A 21646-nucleotide genomic window follows, 5' to 3' on the forward strand; every position below is an offset into this window, starting at 1 on the left:
TGAGTCTCAATAAGACATTTTAGAATTTCCGTTTTAAGCTAGATGATAAAATGCATGCATTGGTCTATTTTTCACTAGGCATCTTAGCAAGTCAAAAATAAAGCTGTGCCAGGATGAATAACTTAAACTACGGAGTTCTGGTTGACAAGTCTAGATTTTTGCAAACTTTCTTAGTAAATATTACCAAAACTAAATTTAAAGTTTATAACAAGAAAAATCAAACATACATTCAATTTGTTTCTTGTTTTTCAATAATACTCTAATGTTTTATTAAATGTCCAGGCACTGTGATTGGCACCTCATATACATTACATATATAATCAATTCTAAGAAACTTATATTTCACATTTTAACATCTCTGAAATAATGGATTTATCTTACAACCACTGTTAGATAGCAGGATTCAATTATTACTGTATATGCATAAATAACTTGGCTATTATTCCCAGTGGCATGATGACATAAAATCTTTCAGTCAACAAATCATCTAAGGACCATGGTTAAACAGATATTTTTTGTTCTTAGTACATAAAATAATAGTGCACTTACCAGTACTCTCACTAATGGACAAGTTGCCTCTAGATTAATTTTTTGCTGAAAAACAGAGTGTGTACTGTCTACTAAAAGACAGAAATCCTAGTTGATCATCCAAAGCAAAGGCTTTGGAAATATTTTGTCTCTAACTAAACATTTATATCTTTAATATCTTTAAATATCAGAGTATTAGCTGATTTTGATCTCCCACATTTATGTACAAACTTTAATTCAGTACATTAACCATCTTTACTATGTATAGCATACAGTGCAAAGGGATTAAAAAATAAACTTAAGAGTCAGAAGGTTATAATAGTATATTTTCAACAATGATTTAAGCTAATACAGTGAATTCATGAGCACATTAATTTGCACCAAGTAGGTATTTCATAAATTTTGGTTGAATGAATGTCTGAAAAAGTAGAATGGTTACAAGAAGCAGTAATCTTTTTTTTTTTTAAAAAAAAGTTTTTTAATGTTTTTATTTATTTCTGAGATGGAGAGAGTGACAGACACACAGCGTGAGCAGGTGAGGGTCAGAGAGAGAGGGAGACACAGAATCTGAAGCAGGCTCCAGGCTCTGAGCTAGCTGTCAGCACAGAGTCTGACGCGGGACCGGAACTCATAAACCATGAGATCGTGACCTGAGCCGAAGTCGGACGTTTAACTGACTGAGCCACCCAGGCGCCCCAAGAAGCAATAATCTTGAAAATAATACAGATACATTTGATTATAAAATAATATAAACTATCTGTAAGATCTGAGAGTGGCATCAACATTTTGAAATATGACAGAAGTAATAGAGTGAAAGGAATTAGGACGGCCAAATAAACAAGATGGGAATAATCATTAACACTGCCAAAACAAAAGGAAATATTGTAAGTGAAATAGAATTTGTAAAAGCACAGAAACTTTGAAAAGCTATATGTGAAGCTGATGTGCCTATTAATCCATAGACAATACCAAACTGTTAATCAGCCAGTGAATCAATCTTCCTTTGACATTAATTGAGTTGTTGTGAAATAAATTAATAATTTTCTACATGTTAAGCACCAGCTGTTAGTCTATAATCCATATAAATATGCAAACATTTTCCAGACAAAACTAATTCACTTTATCAGTGCGAAATAATAATGGAATTCATTGGCTAATTTCAGAAACACAAAATGATGCAGCAGCGTGATCTGCAAATTTTGCTGCAGAACTACAAAATAATGCTTAGACTCACCCAAAACAGAAAAAGCCCAGGGCTCTATTTTGAATTGATTCAGCAGTTAGAGTTACTATTTATCTTGAAATAAAATAATTGTGGTTATTTTACTATACAACAATCTGTCTCAAGAGAATATCTGAAGCAATGTTAGCTACTGTATACAACTTTCATTGTGTTAAAGAACTATTAGCTACAATTCAGTAAGGACAAAAGCAGTTGCTTTTTTTTTTTAATGACATAAATTACTATATTTGAAAACTGAAACTATTGCTTGGCCCAATGTTATATTCTTCTGATTTTTCATTGTTAATTATAGAAAATAACTTACCTAGCATCTCTTATTTATGTATACATTTAAATCACCATTACATCTTGCTCACAGATTTTATTAGAACATCAATCTGAAGGTCAGATATAAAGAAAACACATTTATCCTTCAGCAAAAATAAATATTAGCTTTATCTATAAAACAATTGGTTGAAAACAAAATATAAAAATAATTAAATATATTATAAAAATATTAGTTATGAGAGAATGCTCTATCAGAGGAAGTCTTAGTCAAAATCAAAGATGGCTAATCATTTCTGTCTTACTAATTCTAAAAAACTCTTACAAAATACAAAAAAGCTATAAAATTGATTTTAAAAATTCAGTGTCTTTAGAGTTAACAGACTACACATCAGTATGAAAATGAAAATTTTAATAAGAAAATTTATGGGGCATCTGGGTGGCTCAGTCAGTTAAGCGTCCGACTTTGGCTCAGGTCATGATCTCACGGTTCATGGGTTCGAGCCCGCGTGGGGCTCTGTGCTGACAGCCAGCTCAGAGCCTGGAGCCTGATTCAGATTCTGTGTCTCCCTCTCTCTCCGATCCTCCCCTGCTCACACTGTCTCTCTCTCTCAGAAATAAATAAAACATTTTTTTAAAAAAGAAAATTTATAAAACTGACTATATAAAAGCAATGAAGGCAGAATGTGACAAATATTCATGGTGTCATGATCATGCAAGAGATAGACCCTTTGGACTACATTCTTAATTTATTGAAAAAAATGTAAAAACTACCTTGAAAATGACAGCAACATATCCAGACACATACTTGTGTATGTATTGTTCTCAAAATCAAAACATTGCTTGTCTTTTTTGAAAATTGATTTTCTATCACAGAGGAAAAAATACATCTTATTAAATCCGAACAATCAAAACTAAAGAAGAAAAGTATTATAGTCACTATTTTAATATGATTGTTTCCTTGGCAGAGAAGGTAAGATATTATTCAATATCAAATTCAGAACAAAGAAATGGGTTTAGAAATATTCAAGTGTCATAAATTGTTTAAATTTCCATCAACACAGTGAGAATTATTCCTCAAAGATATTCAGACTGATTTACCAATTGACCCGGGCAATGCTTACAAGATCTCATATGAATCTTCATGTTAAAGTTAACTTTTCAGCACTACAAATAACTAAGTTAATATAATCAAAAAGTTACAAAATTAAAAATGCATTCTGTGGTTTATTTTACAGCCTCTGAATGATAAAAATTTTAATAATCTCTATAGTTTATAGATAATCCAGGTTAGTTGAGAGTAAAAAAGAACTCTATATTTACATTTGAGAAATGATTTTTAAATTCTAAAATTTCTTGTCTATTGAAAATGCTGAAGAAATCTAAAGCAAAAGTTTTTGTACAAAGTTATTGCGCACTAAATGCTCTCACGACCACCATATCAAAGGAACAAAGGCCAAGAATGTCACCTGGTCCAGGAAGAATGTTTTTGCTAGATTGTGCTAGGCTGGTTGAGTTGTCAGCATAAGATAAATGGAGCTGAGCTGTACCATTAACCTGTGACATTTCTGACAGTGCAAGGCTATATGCTATGAGAAAAGCAGACTATTTTTTCTTTGCTGTTTTCAATCTATAATAGAAATATGAAAGGATAGATGAAATATTTTAATGAAAGACAGAAATATATCAGAAAAAGACTATCTTGAATAGATCCTTTCCATTATATGTAAAAACACATCCCCAAATCGAAATATATCAATAAATATATCACATAAATGTATCACAGGTCTAAGGAGATAAACATTAAAATAGTGCTTACTTTAGTCATTTAAGAACAACAAGATCCATCTTTCCTTATTGATACCTCGACTTGAAGTCTGATCAAAAAAGTTAATTAAAACCACATCCTCATTTTTATGACAATGAACCCCATTCCATTCTTAAAATCACTGTTAAGCTTAAAATATACAAGCAATAATAGCATATTTTGTTTTTAGGTTTACTAAAATTTCACAGAAAGTTTGTTTTTTATTTCTGAGTTTCCCACAGGTATGAAAAGTAAAATAGATAGATGATGGCCATGCTGGAAAGATCAACTACCAAGATATAATAAAGACTAAATACCAGTGTTGTAATAAGAGTAAAAAATATCTAATAAGATCATAAAATAGTATTGATATTTACTCACAATTTAAGGGTAAAATCAAGTTACCTAATATGACTCTATGCCTTACTTACAAACGTGTCAATAAAATGACATTTTTATGATCCTGAGTCTTTGCTCAGAAATGCAATGCATACCCAAAAAAATCAGTTTTCAAGGACAGAATGTTACACATTGATTGACTCATCAAAATCACTATCTTTTATAAAACCATATCATAACTACTATGCTAGAGAATGACAATATAAAGATGCAGAGATACAGAACTTGTGCGCAGTGTGCCACGTCTCAGAAGGAAGGTGGAGATCGGATCAATGCCTCCATCAGTAACAAACATAGTGCTAAAATGCCAGAGTAATAAGTAGGAATAATCAGTTATTCATTCAACAACAATTTATTGGATGTTTACTACATGCCAGCTACTGTTTTAATTATATTTAAAAGGATATGGATAGATCCTTAGATGAGTAGGTAGGTAGGCAGACAGACAGAAACTTACACAGTTCAGATATTTATCCCAAATACTGAAGGAAATATTATTAACAGTGTTTTAATGTTATATAGAGATATTTCACAATCTTTAAATCATGTTACATACATATGGATTTGTAATGTGAGATGAGAGATTTTTTCAAATAAGTACAGATTTTATTATATTTCCTTCAGTTATTAAGCAATTTCTGTGATCTTTTAGTTCTCAAGACCCAATTCTACATTTTTTAATTGTAACTCTGAAATTTCACTTAGAATCTGAGGTGGCAAATTCACCTTCTTAGTCTTTCTGTTTTATAAATTATTCAATGATCTCACAAACCCTTTTAAGGTTTGTGTTACCATCATTTTTTGAGATTTACTTAGTTACCACATTGAGAATTTTAATTATGGAATGTTAATGTATGATTTCAAGAATACTTATCAGTGTTAAAATTTAGAGACCACTTATACTCCAAAATAGCTATTTAACTTCGGATTTTATATCTGAGGAAAATCATGCTGCTTTTCCCCTATAGATTCCTTACAATACATGATATCTGTTTTTTAAAACTTTATCCCCACCTCCAGTTTATTTAAGTATTAATGACAAATAAAAATTGTACTTATTGAAGTTGTGCAATGTTGTGAAAAATGCTTATTTGTACCTAATTGAGGTGTGCAACATTGGGTAAAATGCTATAATTGAACGCAATGAATCCTGCATGATCCTGATTTAATTTCCTTTCAATAAGTACACAGAAGTTGGATTGCCAGATCATGTAATAGCTCTACTTTTATTATTACATAATGGCTATACCAATTTACATCCCCACTAAAAATGCACAAGTGTTCTCTTTTCCCACATATTTGCCAGCACTTGTTATTTCTTGTCTTTCAATAAAAACCATTGTAATAGGTGTGAGGTGGTAGGTATCTCTTTGCGGCTTTGATTTGTATTTCTCTGGTGACTGATGACATTGAGTATATTTTCATATACCCTATGTTAGCCATTTGTATGCCTTCTTTGGAAAAATGTCTAAACAAGTCATTTGCCGATTTTGGCAAATGGGTTGTTTGGCATTTTGCTACTTCATTGTGGGAGTTCCTTATATATTTTAAATATTAACCTTTCATCAAATATATGGCTCACAAAGATTTCTTCCATTCTGTAGGTTGATTTTTCTTTTTGTGGTTTCCTTTGTTGTGTAGAAGCTTTTTAGTTTGATGTAGTTCCACTTATTTATTTTTGTTTTTGTTCTCAATGCTTTCTTTTGGTGTCATATTCAAATTCATTGCTAAGGGCAACATCAAGAATTTTTTCTGTTTTTTTCCAGAAGTAAAGCTCATGAAACTAAGTTTTGGGTTTTATATTTAAGTTTTTAACTCATTTGGGTTAATTGTTTTTTCTTGTGTAATGTAAGGGTCCAATTTCATTCTATTTCATGTGAATATTGTGTCCCCCCAACACCATTTATTGAAGAGCCTAGCTTTTCTCTATTGTGTATACTTGACCCCTTGTCAAAGAGTATTGATGTTTAAGGGAATTTATTTCTGGGATGTAAATTTTGTTCTATGTATCTCTTTTTTATGCCAGTACCACACTGCTTTGATTGTTATAGTTTTGTAGTATATTTTCAATTCAGATAGTATGATGCCTGAAGCTTTGTTCCTCTTTCTCAAGATTGCTTTGGCTATTTGGGGTCTTTTGTGGCTCCAGACAATATTTTAGATTGTTTTCTCTATTTCTCGGACAAATGTCACTGGAATTTTGATAGAGATCGCATTGAATCTATAGTTCACTTTGTGTATTATGGACATTTTAACATTGTTAATTCTTCTGACCAATAAACACAGAATTATCTCTCCATCTATATATGTCTAATTTCTTTCATCAATATCTCATAGTTCTCAGTGTACAGATCTTTCACTTCTTTCATTAAATTTATTCCTAAGGGTTTTGTTCTTTTTGATGCTACGGTCAATGGGATTATTTTCCTAATTTCTTTTTAGAGAGTTCATTGTTAGTATATAGAAATACAACTGATTTTTGAATGTTGATTTTGTATCCTGCAAGTTTATTGAATTTGTTTATTAGTTCTAATAAATTTTTGTGGAGTCTGTTGGGTTTTCTATGTATAATATCATGTCATCTGCAAACAGACATAGAGGAAAGGCATTTAGGTTTTCACCACTGAGTATGATGTTAGCTGTAGGCTTGTTACATATGGCCTTTAGCATGCTGAGATACATTCCTTCTTTATCCCATTTGTTGAGATTTTTATCATTGAAGTATTGAATTTTGTCAAATGCTTTTCCTGCATCTATGAAGATGATCATATGTAAAGTAAATAACAGGGAGAATAAACAGTAAAAGTTGGGCAGAAACACAAGCAAAGTCAAGGGTAAATATCAGATTAAGTAGCATATAATGCAATGGGCATTTTAAAGTACGAGGGAGCTCAGCTTTATAAAAGCGGTAATCCTATAATGAATATATAACATCTATGTGAAACCTACATCTATGAAAACTTACATCATAATAAAGTGAAATACATAAATAAAGTGAAGTGGCATCCTTCCCTCTAAAATTGGGGAAAAGATAAGAATATTAGCTCTCACCATTGTATTTAATACTCTACTGGAGGTGATAGCTAATGTAATAATGGAAAAAAAAAGAAACAAAAGCCATAACTATGTATTCAAAGTGAGAAGTAAGAATTAATTCTCTTTCAAGCAAATATTATCAATGTATAAAAATCTAAGGAATATACAAGGCAACTGCTAGAACTAGGTGAATTGAGTAAGATTGCAAGCATATACAAGCAGACTATAGTTCTATATATGATCAGAAAGAAATTAAAAGTAAAATAATTCTACTTCTATTGGCATTAATTATGTGAATCAATTTTTCAATATTCATGATGCATCATATTACATGAGTGTTCTATATATACACACACATATACATAGACACATTAATATTCATGTTTGTTCATTATCTGTCAGTTCTAGTTTAGTATTTCTATTATGTATATGGAACTGAACATCTTGGAACTACTATGAAGGAAAGACACAGGAAATGATTTTGGCTAATTTTCTAATTCACTATAACTTTTACTATTATCCATTTCATGTTATCATAAGCTATGATAACAGAATGGTTACATAAAGAGACTTTTTAAAATCTAAAACTCACTTCTTTCTTTTATATGTCCAAATGAAAAACAAAAAACAAAAAGGAAAATGATTTTGAATACACATATGGATATCATATTGTACTATAATAACAAAGGAAACTCATTGACATTTAAACAATTCATATCGCTTTATTTCTTTTTTTCCTCATAAATCTGCAATGTTTGTTACAGGATGAAATGATGACTACTGCATATCTTTTCTTTTAAGTGTTTAGTTTTAATTCACTTTCATCACTGTCGGAGTTAATATGACACAGGAAAGTTACAGATATAGCCTTTTAAAACAAAGCATGATTATGTTCATAAGATAATAACACCCATTATTCTTCCTCTTTCATTTTACTTAGTATTTAATTTAAAGAGATTTTATTTAGTATTTAACTTATTTATGCTACCATCAATAAGTCATAATTCTCTTTTTTCTCCAAATTATTTTACTGTAATTACTGTCAATTAATATTGAGAAATGAACATGACATGCCTGTGACTTTCATTGCTCAACATAAATCCATAGATTTTAAACTGGTATCTACTTGAAAAGAGTATTTTTAGAAAAATGTACACTGTAATTCAGAATAAAAATAAGAATGAGGTGCTCTAAAGTATAACACTAATTCCTGGTAATTCATATTTTGAATATCTAGATATACCATAAAAATACTTACAAAAAATTAAAAATATATTAATATCTTTAATGTCACATATATTATAATAAATATGTTAATATATTTATTACCTGGGAAATATCAATAGAATTTATGAAAATAGTATTTGGGAAAGTATATAAGATACAAAATATACCTTTCATATTATTTTGATATTTTTATATACTGGTGATAATTTTTAAATTTTTTTAATGTTTATTTTTGGAGAGAGAGAAAGACAGAGAGCGAGTGGGGGAGGGGTAGAAAGAGAGGAACACACAGAATCCAAAGCAAATTCTAGGCTCTGAACTGTCAGCACAGGGTTCAACGTGAAAGGTCCAAATCACCGAGAGATCATGATCTGAGACTAAGTCAGATGCTCAACCGACTTAACTACCCCTACTTGTAATAATTTTTGATCCGTAAATACTATTATAGCAAAATGCATAGAATTAAATTATTATATCAATTTCTCAGAACTGAAGATGTGAAAAATATTTTATGCTCATTTTAATGCTAACCATATTTTAGAAAAATAAAAAAAATATTTAACAGGTTTTCATAGAGATTATTGCAAACGTGAAGTNNNTGAGACCAGCTAATAACAAGGAATATAGCCATAACCTTAATTTTCTATATCTGAATTGTTTAACTTAAAATAAAAATATCACACAACAAATAAAATATAGGGAAATTAATGTTATATATGAATCTTTCTTCTTATCATATACAGTCATATCCTGGATCATACTGTAATATCTTAATTGAAGTTTTAGTAAATAACAGAATAATCAAAACAAAGGGAAAGATAATTAAATATCAGATAATTACCAGATAAATTCAAAAGGGCTGAACAAACATAAAATTTTTCAGAATAATGGCAATATTATTACCACTTTGAAACGTGCCTAGACACATATTGAATGAATGAATGAATGATTGAATGAGTCAAATAATTTATTATATAACAAATGTTTACTGAATTCCTGTACATAGCAAAACTACCAGAATGTGACCTCATGGAAATTTTAATGCCATAATTTTAAAAAAGGAAGTGTGATTTTAATACATGAGCTTTTAAAGACATTGCAAAAATTATCTACTGAGGTTAGTTAAATTAAAATGGAGAATTTCTTTGGTTCTGCTCTCACATTTTATGAAACTTTTTTTTTTCCCTCTTGTCATATGTATTTTTTTTNGGGGAGTTCTATTGTTAGTTTCCTGAGGAACCTCCACACTGTTTTCCAGATGGGCTGTACCAGTTTACATTCCCACCAACAGTGTAGGAGGGTGCCCGTATGAAACTTTTTTTTAACTCTTTACATGCATTTGAGATTCTAATAGCTTTCTCATTGCATAGCCACATTTTTAATCACATTTCCTGGAGCATATTATCCTTACTTCCATCAAAATAATTTAAAATACAGCAATTTTTAATTCAAAATTTGATAGTATCATGACAAATTTTATCTGAAGCCACATATGCTTATCTATATGTCAATACTGTGCTTTATTCATTCTGAACTTTACAAAAGTAATCTCAATAAAAATATTTTAACAGTTTCACACTTTAATCTACTTTAAATGGTTCATGTTCAACAATATTATGCATAATTGTGAGGCTGTATACCCAGATGTATTTATTAATTTAATGTAAAATTTCTTTGCTTCTTTTCTTCTATGAAACTCTTTCATTTGACTTCTATGAGCACACATATCTAGCAGTGATTAAAGTTACATTTGATTAAGGTGTCTTTTCCAATGGGACTTTGTTTCAACAGTATTTGAAAGTATAGGAGAATCTAAGATGAATTTCTACATTCCAAAGATATCTGCTTATTTTCAGCCATATTTATTTTTCCATCAATTTTTATGGGCTGAAAAGTGGGCCACACACTTTTCAGTAAGAATCACCAGTAAATGAGATATACTGAATTAATCTCAAACATTGTAGAAGAATATCTTTAAAAAGTGGTTTTTGATCTTTCTCAAAGAATTTTAAAATCTGATAATCTAGACTCAAGCCGCTANCCATCCTGTAACTTAAGAGAATGAAATTTAAAGAAGATGCAATGTTTATTTGATGTGACCTTTGATCTATAGATTTTCTAAAACCTTTGAAAAATAAATATGACTTTCATAGAATCTTACATTTTAACATGGCATATATATATATATAATATTATACATATATATATTATTCAAGAGAAGTATTTACCTCATATTTTTCTTGACAATAAAATGAGAAAATGTTTTTAAAGTTTCCAGATCATAGAAGCGATCAGGATATATTAGTTCCTTTTCCTTTCAAACAAAATAAAACACAAACTGTCACATGAACTCATGAATAAGCATTCTAACTGTCCTGCATTACTGCTTTTGACAAAAGAATTACCTTTCCTTAGTCCCCAGCCAAGCAAATAAGCACCTTAGAAGGAACAAATGAACATTTGCAAATAATTTCCCTGATGAACTGTCTGGACAGTGTGCTGGAAGAGTGTGTATTATTTTATATGACCTACCTTTTAAAACCAAATTGAGAGAATCAGAAAGCAAGCAAACATAAAATGGTTCTAATCACTCCTGAGGCATTCTAGGTTAAGTGTGGCACTTAGCAGGTTGGGAACCCTTCTCATAAAATGATTTATTTTTCAATTAAGCAGATCTCATTTGGAGGAGGGCAACGATGTTCAATACCCTCTCACTTGAGGAGCCACCAAAATGATTTACCAGAGCAAAATTAACAGATCAGTAATATGTTTTTTAGCATTCTAGTTTTCTAAAGTCTCTTTATTTCAAATCTTTGGTCACGATAGATAAATTTACTTTGCTTTCTTCCTCTCAAGCACGGATTTAGATGTATTAAAGTTTTTGTAAGTTACAATGCTACATTTTGGATGAACTGTTGGAATCTTTTGTTCCTTACATGCCACGTTCAAAACTAGATCAAGTGTACAAGCAAATTGCTTGGCTCAGCAGGGTCAGGACAGTTACAAGGAACTGCCTTGTGCTTTTTCGCATATCCTAAAGGTACAATTATGTAACTTCTCTGCTAACTTTAAAAACTAGTGTTCATCAAATATTATTTTGAGTATAATATAGGGCTTATAAATAAACTGTTGCCTCTTTAAACAATCCAGAAGGACATAAAAGACAGATGGGAAACTGAATGTGGCCTATTGTTTTATATAGCTATGGTTTAAAAAAAAATCCCTACTCAGAAGAAAAAGCCTCTGCTAGATGGCAGCTGTTGAATAGAGCGTGAAAAGCATGTTGCTAGAAAAACAAAGAAACCCATACCACAATATAAATAGCTCAGCTCTATAGCCTTCTTCAGATGAAGGACGTGAGACTTGGGTTTTAAAGGCAGTTTATGAAATAATATCAAGAAGCCTTTTTAAAATTTTTGCTATTGATTTCCAACCAGGCTACAGCTATCAAAGTTTCAAATATTCTGGGATCTTGAGGCTTCACTAGCTGCATGTTAACCTCTGCCATGTGGCATGTGAACGTGGCTTGTTTAATTTTAAGACATAATTAATAGGCATTGTCAGGGACTCTGATTTCTGATCATGGGGGAGTTGGCAACCTTTTGTTGCTTTCATTCCAGGTTCTGAGAAACTGGCCAGATGCTATGTCCTACTACCAAACTGCTATGTGGAACACATCCTTTTTAGGATGCTTTCAAATCCTTTCTGGCCAACTTCATGACTCCTGCAGAAGTTCAGTTAGTTACAGCTTTACTTCATTTGCTATAGGTACAGAAAATGTCTCTGGACTTTGGAAAACTTGACTGAGATAAAAACTATTACTGTAAATAATTATTGTTACTTTTTTTTCTCCTATATTTGGCTTAGTTAGGAGGATACTGGGAAGTGTCTCCATTATATATAAATTCTGGTCCAAGCCCTGCCACGAATAGACTTCTTGAGCCAGGGCTGTATTTCACTCTCCGTGGGTCTGAGTTGCTTCACCTTTGTAATAAGACATTGGGCTGAATGATCTGATCCTTTCTCACTGGAAAATCCATGGTTCTGTGGGTCTTGGTATGTGTAATCAATCACAAACTTTATGCTTCTTATAGCAGACCCTTGCTTGGTTTTCACAAATTAAAATGCATAGTTTGAAGATTTGTGAGAGTCCTTGAAGTTCTATGACAAGTAGCAATTTTTAATTTTGCTGAGAAACAAATTTTATTTGCACACACTGCAAGGCTATATGCAGAAAGGAGTCAGATTTATTATAACAATATTTAGCCCTTTACCTACCATTTGTATCTCAACAGTCTATGTCATCTTCTTGTTAGCAGTCTCAGTAAGGTTCCAATAGGATCACTTTCTTTTTTATATATTTTGTATTATTCTACAGGGAAAATTGATAATGTAATATATTGTATTAAATTGAAAAATTAGTTTTATATACAAAATTTGAATTATATATCAGAATCACCTAAACATGGCTCTACAATGGAAATGAAAACTGTAAGGACCTTTGGAAATGCCCCATATACCTCCATAATTTCAATTTATATCAGCATTTTCTAATTTTTCCACCCTAAACAATCACAGATTCCAAAGGCTTTGATGCTTTATGTAAATCAATATGTGCATAGAGTGTTTAAAATACATCCATTTTTATTTTCTAAACAGAATATGTACATTATAAAACTGTTTAATAAGTGATATAAATTATAGTACAAATTATTCTAATAATTTCAAAATCATTTGCTGAATTTTAGAAATGCTTGATGCAATCTTTTGTTTGATATTACTATCACTAAGTAATGCTTCTATCTAATGATTTGGCATAGAGAACTACATTTAGTACTTTTATAATGATTTCTTCCATTTAACTGATTGTCATTAGGTGTCTCATTAAGTAATTTCTCTTCAGACCAACATTGTTTATAGTGCTTACTCTTCCCTCAGTTTCTGTTAAATTAATAGTACATACATTTAAACACCTTCTAATCCATGTCTGAGACACTTATAGATTCAGTTTTCTATTATCAACTAACATATGACAACAATAAATCTGAATCTCCTATTTAATAGGATTAAACTGATCCTTCAGGTCAAATGAGAGGTGGCATAAAGTGGTGGTTAAAAGCATGGGCATGTTGCCAGGCTGCTTGAGTTGAAATCCTGGCACTTCTGTTTAAGTTTTAAATAAGCTCTTAGTGCCTCAGTTTCCTTGCCTATTGAACGAAGAAGACTCAGTTGTGTTGGAATGATGTCTGGCCCTAATTTATTGTTAACATTGATAATAATGCTGTCACTAGCTCTCTGATGTGAATTAAAGAGAGGTGATATTTAACTGAGAAGGTGGAGCACAAAGATTTTCACTCTTGGCACTCCCGTAGACTCCGTCCATCTTCTGCTTCTTCCTCCTTTGCAAAAATCCCCACTCTGCTAGAAGAGTCAGCAGCCCCTGGTTTTTGGCTGAGGCTGCCCAATTCCTCCATATCTATCAGCTCTCTCCATCACTGTCCCTTCTTAAAGTCCTACAGAGGCTACAGTCTGCCCAAGCACCGTTTGAAACAACTGGAGTAGGACCCAGTGTTGGACAGCCACAACCTCATGGGGACAGATGGACTGTAAGCACTTGCCCTCCCAGATGCTAGCACTACCTTTCAGGATGCCACCTTTACTTTTGCTATTTGGTATTTGTAGGTAAAGGGAAACAGAAGGGCCAGTTCAAGAGCTGCGGTAAGTGAAGTGAATCATCTGGCAGTCTAGCAGACTGGCTGGGGACAGTGTGGCTCTAAATTTTGCCTACCTTGAGGTCCTTGTACATTGGGACACAGAATGGACATGGGATAAAAGAAGTCCCTTGGGAATTACTAGGTGGGGAGCCCACATTGTGGCCTACAGGGTGATCTGATAGTTTGGCCAGAATTAGCACTAATTACAACAGCTGCCAACCTGAGAGAAGAATCAGAGCCCTAAAGGCTCCTCATGGACACAGAACTTAATTGCTTAGTTTCTAGGGAGGTCTGAAACAGTCTCAAGAGAGCTAGAGCAGCTGGATGGTAAAGGTCCTGGGATAGGGAAGAGTTTGAGGTAATAATCTAAAAATATAGAGACAGGCTTCAACAACAAGAAAAGCCACCTCAATGTGTGTTGGCTAAAACTCAGTGCAATCTAGACTAACTCGGGAATTTCCACCTAGAGGATATTCTTCTATCCTTCAGACATAGGCTGGTATTCTAGTGCAATATTGGAACCTCAAAGAATCACAGTGCTAGTATCTATTTTCAAATATGACTTGGTTTTAGAAGGTATTTATTAAATGAAAGACTGGATGAATGAATGTACCTATAGAAAGAAATCTTTTCCTGTCTTGCCTTTCTGAAAAGTGTGAACTACTTACTATCAGAGATTACTTGAACATACCTTATGCTTGAGGTGTGTTGAATGCTTTCTTATCCACAGTGAAATAGAGGACTAGTGAAATGATCATTGGCCTTGAAGTCAAATATATCATAATTCAAATCCCAGTTTTGTTTTATACCATCTTTAATGATCATGGACAAATCATTTCTGCTTTCTGAGACTATGAGACAAAAAGCCTCATTTTCTCATTATTAAAAATAAATAATGTATACTTTACAAGGCCATTAGGAAATTAAGGAATGTATATAAAGTAAATATACCTAGTACCCCCAAAAATAATAATAAGTAGTACTTGTTTGTCAGAGGCCGGCTCTGGTTGGGTCCAGGGGTCCCTGAATGATGGAGGTGTCGGGGACGGACAGACAGACAGACAGACAGAGAGCCCCGAGAATCTTTCTGGTCACCAGGCAGGCATCTCTGCTCTGACTGGGGCTCAACTTTATTTTATAATTAGTGTTTGGGAGATGGCAAAGAAGTGGCATTTGCCTTACACAATGATTTCTGATGACAAACTTCTTTGATATGTAAGAACTTCCCAGAACATAGATTTGTAGAAGACTCCTGCAAAACCTTTATCAATAGTGATTGAGGTAGGTGATTTAGATGCTTATCCTATGGGGAAGGAAGGTATCTTTAGCATACCAGACAATGTTTTAGCATAAAAATGGTAAAGTTATTTCTTTGTGGGCAGGGGTCAATAGGTTGTTTGTTTAAGGCAAAGTATCAAGAAAAGCAGATCTTTCAGGAGACACCTCTGCTCTTATAATCACAAAAGTAGAAGTTCCTCAATAGGTTCCTTCACAGGAAGCAATCAGCAGATTCAAGGCCAGAATAAATCACTCACAAATGCCTTGGGGGGTCGGTGCTCCAAGCAGAAACAATTGGGTAGGGGTGGATATCTGTCCTTAACTCTAAATTAGGCTCTTTGTCTCAGGGCCAGACTCAATTGTAAGTCTTGTGTTCTTAGCCCCCTTTATTATGTAAGTCTTGGATCTGCAAAGCCCATAGGAGGAGCCTTTTGACAATCATCCACAATGCTTTCATCTGAAGTCTCTTTTGAAAAGGCAGGAATATGCTTTTCCTTAGGAGCAATCTGTGTGGGGGATATCGGTCTGATCTGGAATATTGTGAGGCCTGGTCAATACCCGCAGGCTCATTTCCAACATAAGCCAGTAGTAGCAGAAGGAGATACCAGTTTTGGTTTCTCATGGCAGGAGCTGTGCAAACACTGCCATTTCCTCTCTGTGACTGTCATCTAGCAGGGCCCAAGCGGCTCCCTGAACTTGTTGTATATTGGTGTTGTTATTAACATATTACATTAGACTATAAGCCTTCCTTTGTCTGGGAAGGGAGTCTTAATATTCACTTCAATCTCTCATAACTTCAATTAACTAAATTCTGGTTTCTCTTCCATCTTACACGTCCAGGTTATAAATGTGTTGCATATTTAGAACCCGAGCCTGTTGGTCCAACAATAATTCATAACTCATTACTTGACAAACTTCTTTTTTCACAAAAATCTAGATGTTATTAAAGAATTCTCAGAAAATGATTTGAGAAAAGACTAGATACACAGGAAAAATATGCTTTCTGGTATATACCTTGCTGACGTGTCAAGCATCCTTGCCCATTCTTATTATGACAGAGTTAATACTTTTCATATTATAACTATGCTTCGCATTTCTCTAGAACTCAGATAATTATTTTACTCCATGTACCTGAGAATCCAGTTTCCAGGTTAAAAGGTTCAGGAAAAGGTTATTTTGTTCTGTAATCATATTAACACTTGCTGGAAAGAGAAAGACAGATATTCTAACACTGTTTGTAAAGCATTTCTCTTTGTCCAGATCATGCATTGGTTTGAATTTTAGAAGGTCTTAACTACCATAAGCTACTTTTAGGAAACAGGAATAGTTAATTTTTTTTTTTTTTATTTGATTCAACTTGATTTGACTAAGGGCTTTATGGGTACGTAAAAGGGACATGTTATCAAACTAAGATGGTTAGTGGGGCGCCTGGGTGGTTCAGTCGGTTAAGCATCCGACTTCGGCTCAGGTCATGATCTCACGGTTCGTGGGTTCGAGCCCCACATCGGGCTCTGTGCTAACAGCTACCTCAGAGCCTGGAGCCTGTTTCAGATTCTGTGTCTCCCTCTCGTTCTGACCCTCCCCTGCTCAAAGTGTCTCTCTCTCTCTCTCAGAAACAAACAAAACATTAAAAAAAAAAAAAAAGTAAGATGGTTAGTTTCTAGCCAGCAGGAGCTGGAAGTAGCAGGGGGAGTAAGGGGACTTTGCCTGCAGACAAACAGGTTACCAATGTGTGGTGACATATTCAGTTCTCTGTCATAAGATAAGGACTTACCCAAGGTAACCATTCAAAATTACAAGTGATTGTAAAAGCACAGCACAATTCAGTTGTATCCCAGTGTCATTTGGCCTTTCTAGATAACCAAGAAAAATAAAATAAACCATGTATGGTACATGTATAGAAAAGGCTAAAAAAGCACAAGATGCTTACATCATTCCTCCTAAGAATGAAAGTAAAGTTTCAGAGACCTAGAACATTCCGATTTTTAAATCCTGATTAAGTCAATAACTTTCTTGTATATGTCCAATTGCTGTTGCATAAGTGCAGTTTCCCTATACAAGGTAAAAGACTATTGTTTAAATCTCCTTATTTATATATAAAAAAAGATTTATAAATCTAAAAATGTGAAGAGGGGTGCCTGAGTGGCTCAGTTGGGTAAGCGCTGACTTTAGCTGAGGTCATGATCTCGCTGAGTTTAAGTTCCTCATAGGGTTCTGTGCTGACAGCTCAGAGCCTATTCTCTGTTTCAGATTCTGTGCCTCCATCTCTCTCTCTCTGCCTCTCCCCTACTCAAGTTCTCTCTCCCTCTCTCTCTCTTTCTCAAAAATAAACAAACATTAAATTTTTTTTAATATAAAGAAAACTCATCAATGGAAAAGAATGCATTATTAGAAGATGCTGAAATCACTATTATAAAATCAATCTTGTATAAAAATAGCTCCAAACCTAATATTATGAGGAAAATTTTTCAGAAATTATGTTCCTATAATTTATGTCATTAGGCTTCCTGGACACTTAAAATCAAAGTCAGCAATGTAAAATTTGAATTGAATATAGATTCCTAAATGATATACAGAAATGTATGAAAAAAGAACATTTAAAAATTCAAATGATAATACATTTGGATCAGATAAACTTATATTTTAGGTTTTGTGGTGACTTCCTTTATTTTCTAACTAGCAAAAGAAAAGCACACTTTCCTCTCTTTTATTATTTTATAGGTAATGCTTGAAAGCAAAGAAGATAGGTGATAAAACAGTGAAGGATTAGGTAGAATTACAGGAAACCGATAAAGCTGAATGAACTACAAAAGAGTAGTTTGAATCTGAAAAGTAAATAGAGAAGAAATTAAAAACAGATCCAAGTCATTGAAAAGAATTTCCCACATTTTAAAAAACATTGGTTATTACATAATGTGAAATACATTTGGAGCTTCTTTGCGAATTCCTAGTAAATTCATAGGAAATTATTCCTGCCATATGAAAGGATGCACATTTTATGAATATAGTTATGCTAAAAATATCAAATGAAACTTTTGGTAATGCTTATTAATATGAATTGCATTGCCTGACATGTAATAAAAAGAAGTATATAATCTTGAGCAGATAAATGGATACTCTGATGGTAATTACTATCACAAATTTGCACAAGCTCAAATGAGTTTTTATCTAAAGGCCTTGATATATCATTTATGATAAAAGTTTTGTGGGGTTTATGACAAATATTTCCATTTACACATAGTAATGAAGAAAGCCAAGCATAGAAAAGACTTAAAATTGCTAGCATGTCCTTTGCCATGTCCTACAAATACATGGATTTATCAGTCTCTTACTGATAGAATTACAGTTAAATTTAAAAAGAAAAAGCTTTCTTATTCCACTTTATAATTATTTTCTAACTTGAAAGGAGAAAAACAAAAATTTGATGAAACTATAAATGTCTTTTTCCACATAGAGTATACTCCCAGCATGAGCTTAACTTGTCTCTGACCACTGAAAGATTAAAAAAAATAAAGAGAAAAGTACTAGAAATTGGTAATATATTTTCTTACAAGAAAAAAATGCTATACTTTCATATTTTTCCATAAGCTAATTATATTAGAATACATGGTATTTTTTAAAATGATATGTTTTTAAATCTCTTAAATTTACATTTTTTACCCAAAACTTATAGTTTAATTTCCCTACGTCATTCTCAGTCTGTACACTGGGGAGATAATCAGAAATAAAATAAAATTTATGCCTTAAAGGGTAGTAGTAGACTATGGGAGAGATAATGCATGTACATATAAAATAATAAAATATAACAGTAGAAATTATTCTATCATTAAAGCTTTAATGAATTATGTAGACAATAAATGAAATTTCACAAGAGCATGAGAACTTTAAAAGCAAAAAAAAAAATTATCAAAGATGAGATCAACCATAACTAAGCAGAAAATTCAACAACTCATTTTAAAGATTTTACTAAGGTTGTCCTTAAACCAAGATAGACTAAAATGATTATTACTGGCTATGATTTATTGGGTGGTAAGGGAGGACTTTTTGTCCAAATGTAATACAATGATACTTCACATACTTTTAGTAGAAGACCAAAAGTTTTTCATAGTAAGAGTTAAATTTAAATATGTAAGCAAAAGTGGTGACCTTGGTAGTACGGTAATTTAAAATCACAATGTGGTATATATGTATATAATATCAGATTCACCCCTAAATGGACGCTTTGACTCAGGTATTAGGGAATCACATGTTAGCACGGAATGATAAAAGAAAAGAAAGTCTGACAATCTAATTTTGTTACTTAACAACATAGCTAAAGCCTAGTTGTGATTTCAAATAATATAATGTCTCAATGAACAGTATTGGGAAAAATAGTTACTGATATGAAAAATAAGAAGTAACTTTGAATCTCTACCTTTCTCATTTTCCACCAAATTTCAAATGAAAAATAATTAATTTGTTAATTAATTAAAAGTGCTAACAAAGCATCAAGAGTTTTTGTTGTTGTTATTATTTAGTTTTTTGGTTTTATATTTTGGAATTAGGTTTTTAAAAAAGGGATATATGTCTCTAAAGCTAGAGACAAAGGAAAAAATTGGGTCCACCTCATCTAACAAAAATACACATCTTCTGAGAAAACACAATTAAAAAATACAAACTAGAAAAATGTCTGTAAGCTATGTAACTGAACAATGCTTACATTAATGATAATTTAAAAAGCTTATAGCAACTAAAGATAAGTAGAACAACTTTTGTCTGAGAATGCTGTTCAGTGTCCCCAAGCTGATCTTAAGAATAGAAGCCACATGTAAGCTATGTGAGAGGTGCTAAAAACAATGGCAATGGATATGGAAAGGGAGACAGGGAAGAGAAGAACGCTAGTAAAGGTAACATTATCATAGCAGCTACCACTATTGGAGACAATTGTTTGAAACTATGGGGAAATTTGGGGAAACTGTAGAACACAGGCTTCACAGTTATAAACACAAGAGGTGAGGAAGGTGGGTTATATACCAACAACTCCTGCCAACTATTGATGCAAAGCTGCCTTAAAAAGTGTTAATTCTCTGGGGCTTCTAGTTGAGATGTTGAAGGTCAAAGAGGCCTCTGTGACTTCAAAGAACTCCCTGAAGAAAATAGATGCAGTTCTGGCAGCTGGGAGTTTGGCTGGCACTCACTGAAACTGTTAGTTCCAAGAGAAATAGCAGAGATTGTAGGGGTTCTGCTACAAGAAGCAAATAACAGTAACTCTCTAAGTAAAATTAACTGGTAGTTTACATTAAAAATACATAAATGCTTGAAGGTCATGAAAAAGATAAATTTCATGAGTAATCAAGTAATGCAAATTTTAAAATATTTGAATTTTGCATATTAAAATTTTATTTTTATGTAAGTCAAGTCATTATGTTATTCATCTTAAACTTAGACCATGCTGTAGGTCTCAATAAAAAAGGAACAAATGTAAAAAACTAAAGTAATATTTTTAAAAAATAATGTGAGAAAAATACTTGCTCATATGTTGGTGGGAATGCAACTGACAAAAGCCCTATGGAAAAATCAGTCAACATATTTTATGTACATTGATCTAAGGGTTCACTTCCTGACTAGTCTATTTACAACTGCAACTCTATCTTTGACACTTCAGTATTTCCATGCTTTTGTTTTCTCCGTAGTATATTATCACCAGCTAATAGCTATACATATTTTTTACTTATCAATTTAGTTTTATTATTTGTTCCCTTCAGTAGACTATAAGCCAAATGAGGGCAGGGATTTCTGTCTGCTTTACTCATTGCCACCCAGAGTTGAGAAGAGTGGTTAGCACTTAATAGATAGCCAATAAAATTTGCTGAATGGATTATTTTCCATAAGTATATCATTAGGCAACAATAGAAAAACTGACCATTAATACATCCAAATAAAATGTATCTTGATGTTGTTTTGTAATAGTGGACAAACAGAAATAACATAGTGACCAAATGAAGGGACTCTTTACATGATATACATGTATACTACATGGATTAAAAATGATAATATGCATCTATATAGTTTTGATATGAAAAAATAGGGATTCTACATCATTAAGTTAATAAAACAGTTTATCAAACAGCATTATTCAATATGATTCAATTTTGGCTAAGCATGTGTTTT

The 21646-nt window shown here is 32.5% G+C and overlaps 1 protein-coding gene across 4 annotated transcripts in view; it reads right to left on the minus strand.

Moving 5' to 3' along the window:
* STPG2 (sperm tail PG-rich repeat containing 2) overlaps positions 1–21646 on the minus strand; it is a 506065-nt gene that overhangs the window by 148191 nt on the left and 336228 nt on the right. The window contains exon 13 of one of the 4 annotated variants that reach the window (XM_077762316.1): positions 16642–16698. The exons of the other annotated variants lie outside the window; for them this stretch is intronic. Within the exon in view, the coding sequence (XP_077618442.1) occupies positions 16684–16698 (15 nt within the window). The 3' untranslated portion in view covers positions 16642–16683. Of the gene's footprint in view, positions 1–16641; positions 16699–21646 lie in introns of those variants that run through there. 4 annotated transcript variants of the gene reach the window in all.

Source organism: Crocuta crocuta, unplaced genomic scaffold (assembly GCF_008692635.1).
Source record: "Crocuta crocuta isolate KB4526 unplaced genomic scaffold, BGI_CrCroc_1.0 scaffold83, whole genome shotgun sequence".
In the NCBI taxonomy this organism is placed as follows: domain Eukaryota; kingdom Metazoa; phylum Chordata; class Mammalia; order Carnivora; family Hyaenidae; genus Crocuta; species Crocuta crocuta.